General features: G+C 46.1%; 1 protein-coding gene across 29 annotated transcripts in view; it reads left to right on the top strand.

The window, feature by feature from the left end:
- Positions 1 to 13,734, top strand: part of Osbpl3 (oxysterol binding protein-like 3) — a 176,689-nt gene that overhangs the window by 131,119 nt on the left and 31,836 nt on the right. For 15 of the 29 annotated variants that reach the window (NM_001427811.2, XM_087658077.1, XM_087658072.1 and 12 more), the window contains 3 exons: positions 2,391 to 2,498; positions 9,338 to 9,472; positions 10,545 to 10,638. In NM_001427811.2, coding sequence (NP_001414740.1) covers positions 2,391 to 2,498; positions 9,338 to 9,472; positions 10,545 to 10,638 — 337 coding nt within the window. The remainder of the gene's footprint in view (positions 1 to 2,390; positions 2,499 to 9,337; positions 9,473 to 10,544; positions 10,639 to 13,734) is intronic. The other 14 variants (XM_087658082.1, XM_087658083.1, XM_087658087.1 and 11 more) reach the window with 1 other exon arrangement.

The following is a 13,734-nucleotide window of genomic DNA, read 5'->3' as shown; positions in this document are numbered from 1 at the left end:
TGGCTGGGCTCCATGGATGTGCTGTGCCCGGGGCTCCATGGATGTGCTGTGCCCCGATGCTACCTGAGCAGCTGAAGGTGCCTGGTGCTTTAGCCTTCACCTCTCCGGCAGGCAGAGAACTCTTGGAACAGGATACATATTTGCTCTTTTCTCCTCACTTGTCCTTTGGAATTTCTGCCTTCAGAAAGAATGGTTGCACTTGTGGAGTTGCTGTCTGAAGTACCGCTGACTTGTATTTTGGGTCCAGTAGGAAAGAGAAAGGGATTTCAGGATCATCTGACTAGAAGCCACCTTAGACACTGAAGGGGAAAAGTCCATTCATGTTTCCTCTTTACCATGTCATTGAGAAAAGCAGTGCTACAGTGGACCGTAAGCTAGTATACTGTAGCATTACTGACTAACCCTGACCGGTAGTGCTACAGTGGACCGTAAGTTAGCATACTGTATAACATGACTGACTAACCCTGACCGGTAGTATACAGCACTTACTGCAGATACAACAGGTTTTATTATAAACGTGCAATTTTTGGTTTGATTTTTGAGACAGGATCTCATAGTAGCCCAGGCTAGCCTCATGTAGTCATGTGGTCCTGCCTCCACCTCCCATGGGCTTAGATTATAGTTACATGCCAACTATTCGATCTTTGAAGGAACAATTATAAACAATACTGGCTCACTCCACAGCGGAGAGAAAGGGCAGGAGAGAAAGCGACATCGTTTGGACCTTGGGAACAGCTGGCACCGTTGGGTTGGTGCTGTGAGTCTATGCCTTTTTCTTTAAGGTTTACTTCTTACTGGCACATACATTCTCACTGTTCCAGTCTGAGGGGCTGTTGATGCTTTTAGAAGGTACCTCTTGGGGTCCCTAAAGCTCCTTCCTGTCTTCCTCTTGTCCCTTCCCCTTCTCCCAGAGGTCCAGCCTTGTCTCACTAATCTGCTGGGCCACAGTCATTTGGCGATGATCTATAGGCCGGACTCACATTACCTTTTCTAAGGAATATGCTTGCACACACATAGCAGTTTGGAAAGAAGATAAAAACGATCATTCCTCCTTTGTCGACCAGAGTTCTGCATTAGCCTAAGACTTGTCACTTCAATCATTTTTTTTAGAATAATCACAGAACTATTACAATGAATGTATGGATTCTGAATTTGAGATGCACGCGTGCACACACACACACATACACACACATACATACACATATACACACACATTCACATACACACACATACATACACATACACACACATATACACACACATTCACATACACACACATACATACACACATACACATACATACACACACATACATACACACATATACATACACACATACACACACACATACACACGCGTGCGTACACACACACAATTTCTAGCCTCTAGCCACTGTAACAATGAGATGTTGCCTCACAGAGGTTATTATCTGTGGTTGCATGACCCTCGCTCTTGTTCAGTGTTTCTTTGAGTGATTCAAGGTTTCTTAGGATAGCCTATGTCCTCTGTGGTCACTAAAAAGTGAAACCAGAGCCAAGCATGGTGACCTTGTAATCTCAGTCCTTGGGAAGCCGAGGCAAGTGTGAAGAGTCCAGTGTGAGACCATAGCCCCTACATTCAACAGTGATAATAAGAAAGGGAATAAATGAAGCCCTTGCAGAGATCCAGGAAGTAAGCAAGGCGGTCAGGAGAGTCTGGCCAGAGAGTGCACAGCTGTGCCAAGTGAAGCAAGTGCATATCCTGCGTCTTCTGTGAGCCAGGTCCTAGCAGAGAGGTGGGCTAGGAGGTGGGACCACCCCGTGAGGGAATGAATAGTGTGTCTGGTGGTTCCTTTTATGTCTGTGGCTCACGCCCACCCTTCCCTAGCGCCATGGTCCTTTAGTCTTTAGTGAGTCTAAGTAAGGTTTGGCTTGTTTAGTTTTTGAAAAATAAATCATCTTATTCCCTCAAATGGATAAGTCACCAGCACACATATACATATGTTCGAAGACCCCTGGTAGCTGGACTGATAATTAAATCACATGGGGGCGCGTCCACTGGCATCTTGTGAAAGACACTGGGTCAGTGGGGTTGGGGAGCTGGCCGAGATCAGCCTGGCAGGAAGAAAAGATTCTGACTGTGAGTCACCAGTCTTAAAAAAAGCTGATGTTGTCTGAATTCTTTCTGCCAACCTTACTAACCTCTTTCCGCCTCAATTAACACAGAGTATCACGGGCTCGATTGTTACCTCCCAGCCTTGCTCTGGAGCAGTGGGGGAAGCCCAGAGACACTCCTAAGGTGTCTCGCCCAGGGGATTGTCACTCCTAGAGCTGTTGCCTAGTCCCCTGTTGCATTTTCCTGAGCTGTCCCTTTACTAATAAAGCCCTGCTATTTTTTTTAACATATTCCAGGCCCTAGCACAAAACACAGATCTTAAAGAACGTTTACGCAGAATCCATGCAGAGTCTCTGCTCCTCGACCCGCCTGCTGGTCCCAAACCGGGGGACAACCTGGCAGAGGTGGGTAGGTTTCTCGTCTGATAACTGTTCTCTACCACGGCCACCTGTCCATCCCTGGTGCCCTCTGTCTGGCTGTGTGGCTCCCTGCTTCATCCCCTTGAGTGACATCCATGCCTCTGCCTCCCCTGGCTACTGCCACAGCACAGGGCTTGCTGGGCTCCTGTGTTGCAAAGCCTGGCTGGTAGGATGCTGCTTGGCACACTCTGCAACAGCCTCCTTTGTGTCTCTAACCTCATTTCCCTTTTCCTGCCCCTAGTGGGAACTATAGAAAGACAAGTGTTTTTCCTTGTCATTTCTGAAGAAACCTGAGTTTCTGTGATCCAAAGTGCCCAGTGGCTTGCCGGCTTCTTTTCGTGCTCTGTAAAAGCTGTGCTAGCCTTTACCGTGATGGTTCCTCTTCCTTCTTCCTGCTGTATTTTTCCTCTCAGAACTCAGCTGTTCTCCTAGGGGAGGAAAGATACTGCACTACAGTTGAAATCCATTAGTAAGTTCAACACACGTGAAAAAGGCCTTTTACTAGGGTGGGACGTAGTTTAGCAGCTTGGTGGGCATTTGCCTCCTGGACCCCTAGTTCAATCCATAGATAGATGGCACGCACCCATGCATGCTTGCACATGCGTACACACTCACAAAGAGGTATTTCCTCCAGATTTTTGCCCTCAGTGGTCCCTTGAATGTGTTTAAAATGAACAATTTCAGAAAACTATAGTGCGATCCTTGAAAAATAAAAGTGGGTAGTTACTGTGACGGCTGTTTATAAGTGTCTGTGGTATTCAGTTGTCTTCCTTGGATGTGTAAAATTTTCCATTGACCAACTGATTAAATGGAGTAGATTAAACAGGAGAAACAGGGAAGCAGGCTGGGGAGGTAACACAGTCAATAAATGCTGTGGACCTGAGTGTGAGCCCCCAGAACCCACATAAAAAATACAGGGGGTGATGGCACAAGCTTGTGAACCCAGGCAGGCTGGGGAGATAAAAGACAACTGATGACTGAGGCTCTCAGGCCAGCCAACCAGCCTAGCCTACTTGGTGAATTTCAGACCAGTGATACTACTATCCCTTCTCTCCAACAAAGGTGGGTCTGTAGGTAAAGTTCTATCCCAAAGCCTGGAGACCTGAGTTGGATCCCTGGGCCCCAGAAGAAGAAAACCAGTTTCTTAAAGTTGTTCCCTGACCTCGGAACGTAATTTTAAAAGAGAAAAAAAAAAGGTGGGTGGAGACTGAGGCACAAGGAAAGACACCTACTGTTTCTGCCCCACCCTCTCTCCCTCTCTCTCTCTCACACACACACACACACACACACACACACACACACACACACACACAAGCAGGCTCATACATACACACATACACGCACATGCATGCACACATGCACGCACCCATGCACGCACACCTTGGTGGGTCTCAGCATGTATCCTGCTGACAGAAGTCTGTTTTAGGCCTGAGCTCAGTCACCAGCTGGGTCCTTTCAGGTTTGCACGTCAGCTAACACAGAGCCTAGTCTTTACCATGTCTGACGTCACTGAGCATCTCCAGCTACATGCTGATTTCCAAGCCGTTCTTAGCTTTCATAGGCATCATTATCATGTGAATCTCCGTTGCATGTTTTATGATTGAATAGATAACCTGCACTGTGCATTTATGAACCATGTCCAGTGGACATCATTCAGGTTTTTGTGTTTTGAGATGAAACCCAAATCCCAGGTCTAGAAAAATGCACGTTTTGCGGACTAACCTCAAAAAGAAATGACCAGAAAGCTGAAATGCTGTGAACTGACCAGGAGGGTGATGGCAGCCTTGAAAAACGGTGACCTCTGTCTCATTTATTTCCTCTTTCCGAGAGTTTCTATTTCCAATGCTTTATCCTTTTTTTCCTGCTACTGAGTGACTCAGGCTAACTTTTCCAACAAAGAAAAGCTATTGTGACATTCAGGAAGTAAGAACAGAAATAAATAAGAATGGCCACCCAGGCTGACACATACCCTAAATCCTGTGTGTGTGTGTGTGTGTGTGTGTGTGTGTGTGTGTGTGTGTGTACATGTGTGTATGGTGTGTACACATGCATGTACCACATGTACCTGTGCATACCTGTACCACAGGACATGTGTGGGATAAGAGAGCAGCTTGCAGGAGTCAGTTCTCACTTTCCACAATGTGGGTTCTGGGGGTTGAAGTAAGGTTTGGAGGCAGATGCCTTTAATGGCTGAGTATCTCACCTGCACTGCAAGTCACTTTGTAGGTGACACCCAGGAGCCTCAATCAGGGCACAATGACAGAGCCCAACAATAGGTTTAGCCCCAGGGCTTCTGCTTTTCTGGTCTCCCACTGTTCACCTTCTTTCTGTTGCCTTCTTTGACTGCACAGAGGAACTACTGTTGGTGTTGGGCCTGGATATTGAACCCTAAGATCCCCTCTTCTTGGAAATCACCGGTCACTTACTCAAGACGATCCTACTATGTATTCCTAAGTGTGACATTCTAATATCACCAGTGTAATACAATCTTAATAGTTTAGATTAGAAATCAAAGTCTCACAGAGACTGAACCACCAACCAAAGAGCATGCAGGGGCTGGACCTAGGCCCCCTCCACATTTATAACAGCTGGGCAGCATGGTCTTCCTGTGGGTCCCCTGACAATTGGAGCAGGAGCTGTCTTGGACTCCGTTGTCTGCCATTGGATCCCCTTCCCCTACTGGGACTGTCTGGTTGGGCCTCAGAGGGAGAGGTGTGCCTAGTCCTGCCGGGACTACTTGTCCCAGGGTGGGGTGGTATCCAAGGCAGGAGGGGGCTGCCATTCTCTTCAGAGAAGGGGAGAGAGTAGTTGGGGGAGGGATTTGTAAGGGTGGCACTGGGAGGAGAGGAGAGAGAAGGGCTGAGATTAGGATGTAAAGTGAATAAAAAAAAATAAATTATTGAAAAAAATCAAAGGCTGAGTGAGAGTAATAACTTCTATATCTAAGTGGTAGTTAAGAATGGACGTGATGTAGCACCCAGAAGACAGGGGCAAAAGAATATCGTGAAGCAACCCAAGGTCAGGTACCGAGTTCCAGGATTGTCTAAGATAGTAAGACTCTGTTCCAAACAAATAAATAAATCCCATTGAAGGCACCTTTAAGACCATAACTTTACAAAAAAAAAAAAAAAAACAGAAGAAGATAACTTAATTCCTTTATGTATATGTGTGTCTCTTCGCTCTGTTTTCTAGGATCAGGTACTGGACATATTGTACACACCCTTAGCCTCGATTCTGTGGGGATGGTAGTTTTATTTTAGAAACAGGGAAAAGTAAAACCCAGAGTAGTTAAATAACTTCCACCAGAAACACAGCTTATAAAATCAAGTCAGGCTTTGAATCCGAGTCTCACGGGCCAGAGCGAGCGTGCTTACCACAGTGTCACACTTCTGTGGAACCAAGACAGCCACGCCGAACCTGAAGACCCAGCCCTGGAAGAGCCTCAACCCAAAATGAGTGCGAGATGTGGGGATCGAGCGGCTCAGCCAGGGACGTGGCTTTATGGTTCCCCTTCTCAAAGGCATCTATGGATAAGAAAGGCATCAAAATTTAATGGAAAAGGCAGATTATTCAATAAATTAAGTCAGGCCAGCTGAAAGCAGCCAGAAAAGAGGCTTACATTTTCTTCCATTGGGTGCTAAAGTTCGAGTTAAATATGAAAGTCGAGACAAAATTTGATTCAAATATTTATCAAACTGCTCAGATAAGGATTTCCTAAACTAGGGAGTAATAAAAAATTTTCAAAAGAAGTGTTAGCCAAATTTGACTTTTTTATAGTGAAATATTTACAAAATGAGGCACATAAAAAATTAAAACATACCTTCAGTGAGAGTGACAGGCTTAGCCGATGCTGAATCAGAGATGGCATCTTTATTCAGTGAACGAAGATCAAATAATACCAAGTAACTTAAGCCACCAACACAAAACAGGTCGGAACAGATTAGCCTCACTCAGCAGCAGTCAGAGATCGGGGTTTGTTTCTGTGGGGTTTTAAACACCTTTTCCTTTTCAAGTTAGTCGTGAGGTGTTTACTACTAGGATATATTCAGGGGTGTCATCGGGTGATCTTCCTGGTAAGTGAATTTACACAGTGTAGAACAGTCCAGGTTCTACGTTAGCCGATTGTGTACCCAAGGCCCTCGGCTAGAGCTGTAAAAATACCTGTGTTCCCGTGGGTGCCCTCCTGGAGGACTGCCTGCCTCTGGTTCACCAGCGCCAAATGATCCGTATGTGCACAGAGTACGGTCCAGAGTGTCACAACCGTGTGGCCCAGTGGCAGTTGTGTCTTCTGTCAACACGGCACGAGCATAGCCTCGTCTCCTGTACTGCCAACAGCCAGACTTAGTGGGCTCCGAACAATGTTCCTGTTTTAGTGAGCGAGACCCTGTGTCCTTTAAGAAGCCGAGCTGGAGGGTGGGGCTGCTGCGTCCTGGTGTTTTCAGTATGAATTCATAAGCAGTTGCTAAGATTGTGGGATGGCAAGAACAGGTAGGGGCTAGAATCGCAAATCTGAAAACTTTCAAAGCCCAAACGTTTCGATCCACATGGTACCTCCCATGGAAAATTCCATACCTCATGGGACAGGTGTCAGCCTAAAACCAATTCACTAAAGATACTCTAAAGTTACTCTCAGGCTACGTGTACAAGTACACTGGACACATAGCTAATTGTACGTTGGCACTCTGACCCGTCCCTGAGGTACCTCATTACATTTTCAAGAATCCATTTGAAAAGTGAAATCCAAAACGTACCTAAACGTTTTAGCTAATGATCACAACACATACCTTTTTCAGTGTTGGTAGGTAAGTCAGGAAAACAAACGTTCCGACCCATCAGCCTAGCCAGGGGAAGCTTGAGCAGGTAGGTGTGGTGGTGAATTGATGAGCAGATCAAGTAAATAAATCATTAGCATCTCTGAACATCAGTGCCTGCCCGCAGGAACATGTAAGGAGTCCTGCTGGGCCGAGCACTGTAGGATCTTCTGCTCAGCCTTCTTGTGCCTGGGTCTTTGGAGGAGAGAGAGAGCAGGCTGTTTCCCTTTAGAAAGCATCTGCCTACTATTAATGGGTGACATCTCATCAACATGACTGCCTAAGCAAGACCCGAACAAACCGGTCACCAAAAGACGCGATAATAGGGCAGAGGGAAAACTCATGGGGGCCTCAGCCCAAGAAAAAGAACTACAGCCAGCTAAGGGGTCCCAAGAGTAGAAGTAGACTTTCCCAGGAAAGACTCTCCTCCCCAATTGATTATCTGAAACCACTTATCCATCCCTGAAAACATACATACAAGTAACACGCAGACTCCGTAAGCTGTCCTTATAAATGTAAGGGAGAGGGCGCTGTGAGTGTGTGTGTGTGTGTGTGTGTGTGTGTGTGTCTGTCTGTCTGTCTGTCTGTCTGTCGGTCGGTCTATTTGTCTGTCCATCTCTGTATATCAACAGTTAAAACAGAAGCCAAGAGTGAGAACATGAGTGGGAAAGGTTAGAGTGAGAAAGGGGGGGCAAATGATGTAATTATATTTTAATTAAATTAGAAATGTATTTAATTAAACTAGAAGTCAAGCAACTGCCATTTTTGGAGATATTTACGGGGAGAGGGAAAGTTGACTTTTTAGAGGCTGTCTAAGGTATTTAAGCCCATACCTTGGGCTGACGTAGAGAGACTCCAGGACGAGAGGTGCACAATTTTCTCTGTTCCCAAAGTCAGTTCAACACAAAGGGCTCGATGTTGTTTATGATTAGGAAGCTCCGCTGAGGCTGCCTGTCTGGGTGGCTCTCGTGGCACAGGGTGTGTGGATGAGTTGAGCGTGGCATCCTGAACTCATGAGACCTTTGGGTTTGACAGCATCTGCATGGGCCGCTTTCCCAGCCCGCTCGGTGACTCCCTTGCCAGATGCATGACAACAGAGCCACCCTAGCAGCCAGCAAAGTACCTAGGCTGACTAGCGACTCAATTCCAGGACATTACCTGGTCCTAAATTAGTCCTAATCAGGGTCTAGCTCCCACGAGTCAGAGTTAAGGTCACCTTTCCCTCCACTTGTGGAGCCCAATGTCGGTTGGTGGTTCTTGTCTACTGTGTACACACCCATGGTCAGAGGCCTTGTCTGTTTTCCATGTTCCTCTGTGATTGACTGCATGCAAATATTTGCTTAATTCATTGAAGGGGATTGAAATTTTACTTGCAAATAGAATAGAAAGTACACTGACTGAATATCCAGATTCTTCCCTGAGCCCGATTCTGGACTCAGTGGAGTGGAGAATGGGGTCCGTGCTACACTGTTAGTCATACCAGGGCCTAAGGCTTCCTTCCCTTTAAGAGTCATTGTGGGTGAAGAGAGAAAAGGAAATTATTCCCACTCCTCCAGGAATAAGGGATGGTCGACCACCATGGCCACCTCTGGACCAAAACAGAGTTTATTTGTTGACGATCCCTTGGAAGCAGCGCATTGGCCTCTGAATGTGCAGTAGATGCCCTGCTTGAAGTTAGTGTGCAGGGAGCAAAGTTAAGGATGGAAGGAAGACTGCTGGACGGTAGAGAAAAAAAGGATGAACCCTCGTACTCCTCGGTGGAACACAGCTGGTTTGTGCTTGAGATTTGCAGCACGCACCTGAGCAAAGTTCTTCCCTTCGAGTGGAGTCTTCTTCTGGGAGAGACCTTTGTTTCTCCTTTTGTTTCTGCAAGGCTCACTTCTTTTCGGAAGCTCTGAGTCTCCTGCTTGCATGGGCCTGTGACCCAGTGTTCGTGCTGTTAGATCATTTGTGTAGTTCGTGTCTCTTGAGGCTCCTCTAAATCCACTCCATTTTCTTTCTGCTCTTTCCTAGGAAATCTCCAGGGATGAAAGCCGAGCCCTGGTACACCAGCTCTCCAACGAGAGCAGGCTGTCCATCACCGACTCCCTTTCTGAGTTTTTCGATGCCCAGGAAGTTCTGCTATCTCCTAGCTCTTCAGAAAACGAGGTTTGAAGACTGTTTTCAGTCATGTATCCCCCGCTCCCGAATCTCCTTTATGAATTTGCTCACCAAACTGCTTAGTAAAGATTTGTCAGCAAAAATGCTTGACTCCATGGCACCTCCGCACCATTACTTTGAGGGTCTGCTTATAATGCACCACCAAACACAAAGCGATACGCCAGAAGAAAAATGTGGAAAATATGCCTTCCCTCTGGTTTCTGTCACTTAGACTTTTTGCAGTTTCCCATTACTCATTGTGAATTCTGCCTGTGCTTATGCCTGTTTGTATTCTGTGTGGGTTTTTTCTAATTTATGTAATACATTTCCATTCTGTTACTGTCTGATGTGTTTATTATATTACTTTATACTTATAATCATTGTTTTAAATGGATGCATAAAACACTTCACTTTCTGGAATAGACAAGCCCCACAGTTGGTAATGTTTACCCATTAGATATAGAGAAATATAAAATATTTATATAATATATGATTTATAATAAAATTATTTTATTTATGTATTAATTCCCGTGGAAGAGTTTGTTTTCACAATGATTCAAAAGCTAGTTGTCCATCCATTTACTCAAGTATTAGCATGTTCTGCAGATGCTCAAAATAAGAATTTTTATGACAACAGCAGTAGCCTTGGGAGTTTTTTGTCTGTTTGTTTTTCTTGTGAGAACCAAGAATATCGAAGGATTTCCTCCCTCCCTCTTTTTCTCCCTCCTTACTCCTGTCTCTTCCTTTTTTACTGTGTTGGGGATCGAACTTGGGTCCCTTCCGTCCCCTTCCTCCTACCCTCCTAGGCAAGCACCCAGCTGAATCCTTAGCAGCTTTCTTTCTTTCTTTCTTTCTTTCTTTCTTTCTTTCTCTTTCTTTCTTTCTTTCTTTCTTTCTTTCTTTCTGTGAGCATTACCTAGGCAGATTTGGGGGGGGATTCTATAAAAATAGAGCCCCAAATTATTTCTATGGATTTGTAATGTGAGGCAGGGTGTGCTAGGTCGTTTGGAGCAGGGCTTTCAGGAAGGCTGCTCTTTTGTCTGCCCTGTCTTTCATGTGTGCTATCTCGTCTTTCCCACAGATCTCTGATGATGATTCATACGTCAGTGACATAAGTGATAATCTGTCCTTAGACAACCTCAGTAACGATTTAGACAATGAAAGACAGACCTTGGGTAAGTGTTGCATTACAGGTTCTCTCGGAGCCTGCAACTTTGTATGTGTGCATGCATGTACGTGTGCATGTGTGTACATGGTTTCGTGTGTGTGTGTGTGTGTGTGTGTGTGTGTGTGTGTGTTTGTGTGTGTAAGCCAGAGGTCAACCTTGGGCGTCATTCATGTATATTAGTTTTTGATAGAGGGTCCCATGCTGACACTGGGCTTGTCACTTAGACTAGGCTTGCTGGCCCAAGAGCCCCTGGGATCCACCTGCCTGTCCTTCCCAGAGCTGAGATAAGTGCCCTGCCTGACATATATGTGTATGCATGCCTATGCCCATAAAGCAACATCTCCCTTGCACAGTTGAGCCTTTTCTCTGCCAGTTCACTATAGAATATGCTGTTCTGTCTTCAGATACAGAAGTGGTGTTGTAATTTAAGAATTCAGTAGGGCATACGTAACTAAAAAGTCTAAGTAATATTTAGCTCTGGGTTATTCAAAATAATACACTCCTACCCCTTCTCCGGTTACTGCTTAATCCAAAGAAGGAAAGTGATGATCAAGAAATAACATTCCAGAGACTCTCAAGATGGTTCAGTGGGCAAAGGTGCTTGCCGCTAAGCCCAACAGTCTGAGTTTGATCCCTGGAATCCTCACAGTAGGAGAGGACTGACACCCATATGTTGTTCTCGGAGCACACGTGCATGTACACACGTGCTCGCGCATACCACATTGTGGCACATGAATGCTACATAAATAAATGAATGTAGTTTTTAAAGAAAGGTATATCATAATGTCAGTCCAAGCTATAGGGTGCCTGGGGTGTCTGGCTAGTCCTAAGCAGCACAGAGTCAGGTTGGGGAGATGCTGGTAGGTTCCGTGCAATGGGCACACAGTCCTCTGCCCAGGACCCTTAATAACAGACACTCAGTGTCGGTTTCTGGTTGGCCACGTTCAGTCCTGAAATCACCATCCACCACCCACTTTCATAACTACGCAGAGGACAGGGACTGCACCAGGTCCTTTTAGTGTCTCAGCTCAGCCAGTGTTTCTGAACTACGCGGATGGATTATTTAAACAGTCCGGAGCGCACTGCCTCTAAGCGGCTGGTGGGTAGCTTCCCACCGTCTACAAATCCTCCTTTCAGCATTACTTGTTGAAAGGGAGAGACTGCTTTGTAGAGATTCGTCCGTGATGGGAAACCTGAAGCCCCGTGAGTTTGAAGTAGAAGGTCAAGGATATGAAAACAGAGAATGAGAAAGGAAATGAAGAGCTGTAGCTCGCTCCCTCCCTCTTCGCTTGCTCGCTCCCTCCCTCTGTGAGCACAGAGGGCTGTGAGCACTGAAGTGGTGCAGGGGGATGACAGATGCTGAGCCCCCCCCCCCCCCCCCCCCGTCTCTCAGAGGCAGAGTAAAGGGGACCCAGAGGTAAAGCTGGGAAGGAAGGAGGAACATAGACAGCAGCTATGGTGCATTAGCAGCAGCCAAGGTGAGCATAGCCAGGTGGTCAGGCTGCTTCTCTAGCTTAGTCCATAGCTGTTTGACTCGAACACAGCACGTACTGGGCAGACCTTCCTTCACCCTGAACTTGAACACTGGAATCAGATGTCCTCAGTCCTCTGCACACAGCCTCTGGTGGTGACAGGGTTTCTAGACATCTTGAAAAGATGCCTGCAGAAATAACCTCGACTTATGTCCTACCACTCACTGTGCCTACTGAGGGAAGAATTCTACCTGTGGATGTAGCTCAGTTGATAGAGCGCTCACTCAGGAGGTATGAGGTTCTGGGTTCTAGCCCCAGCACTACATAAAGTTAGGCATGATGGTGTTTTCCTGGAACCCCAGGATTAGGAAGGTAGAGCCAGGAAGGTCAGAAATTCCAGGGCATTCTTGATTACATATAGAGTTCAAGTCCAGCCTGTTTGATAAATGAGACTCTGTATCAGGGGAGAAAGTGAAAATGAAAAAACCGAACCAGGCACTCTTCAGTTATTACACTAGAATTTCCCAGAGTGCACTGGGGACACTTCATGGTCAGGATGCTTCCTATCAGTTTCTTTCCCAAAATAGCGCAGGTCATGTGGCAGGACCTGTTCCGGTGCCGATTGCCCCAAAAGTCGCTGAGAATGTGGACTGAAGGGTGTTTCTGAGCGCCAGCCCTATCTCTGGGTTGTGTGTGCTCATCCCTCCTCTGCGCCTTTTTTCTCACCTATAAAGTGGGCATAACAACATTGTTCACTTCCAGAAGTATCCTAGAAGCTCAGAAGAGGAGCACAAGTCAAAGACAGTCCGAGACTTGCCTGCAAGGCTGTTTCTGAACATGCTGTCGTTTTCAGCCATGCACCTGTGTCAGATTTTCGCCCATTTAACCAACTAAAGTAAATGTGGCACTTAACTTGGTGCTTATCTTACCGAGTGACTACACAGCACGGCCCCAGTTTCAGGCTTTTCTGTTCATCAAGGCTGGCTCTGCAGTGAGTGAATGAGTGTTTATGCTCAATAAGGAAGTGCACACCAGAAAGTGCTATCCACTCACCAGTACAGTGAGAAGATGCCATTTGAAGAGACACAAGTCAGACCTTGAGGCAAAGAGGTGGGTGGGCAGTTTTATGCACGTAAACACAAGCACTCCATTCACCAGAGCCTCCATGGACCAGGTTTTGAAGTAAATGCCAAGTCAGGATGAAATTGTAAAAACAGACAATTTGTTTAGAAGGAAGGGAAGAAGTGTGGAGTGAAGTATTCTAGAACTCACCAGAAAGTTCTCTGGTGTCCTTTAATTGGGAGATAATAGTGTCTAGCAGTTTGACACCATTTAAAACAGTGATGCAGTATATAGAGACACACACTTGGAATCCCAGTACTTGGCAGGCTGAGGCAGGAGAATCACAAATTCAAGTCTGGCCCGGGGTATGTAAAAGTGCCCTTTCAGAAAGTGCCATGGTTGAGGGCAATATACAAATAATGACCAGCTTGGGGAGGGTCCAGGAGATGAGTGTTCACAGCTGCTCTCGTCTTGGGAAGTGGTGGGGGTTGGGGGGGCAGGGGAAGCTTGTTACTTTGATAATCTCCTGAGGTGAAAGCTTGGAGGAGGGAAGGCTTCTCTTGACTCAT

This window comes from Rattus norvegicus, chromosome 4 (assembly GCF_021556685.1).
Source record: "Rattus norvegicus strain SHRSP/BbbUtx chromosome 4, alternate assembly SHRSP_T2T, whole genome shotgun sequence".
NCBI lineage: Eukaryota > Metazoa > Chordata > Mammalia > Rodentia > Muridae > Rattus > Rattus norvegicus.
Note: the sequence above shows the minus strand (reverse complement) of the source record. Positions and strands in the feature narration are given on the sequence as shown.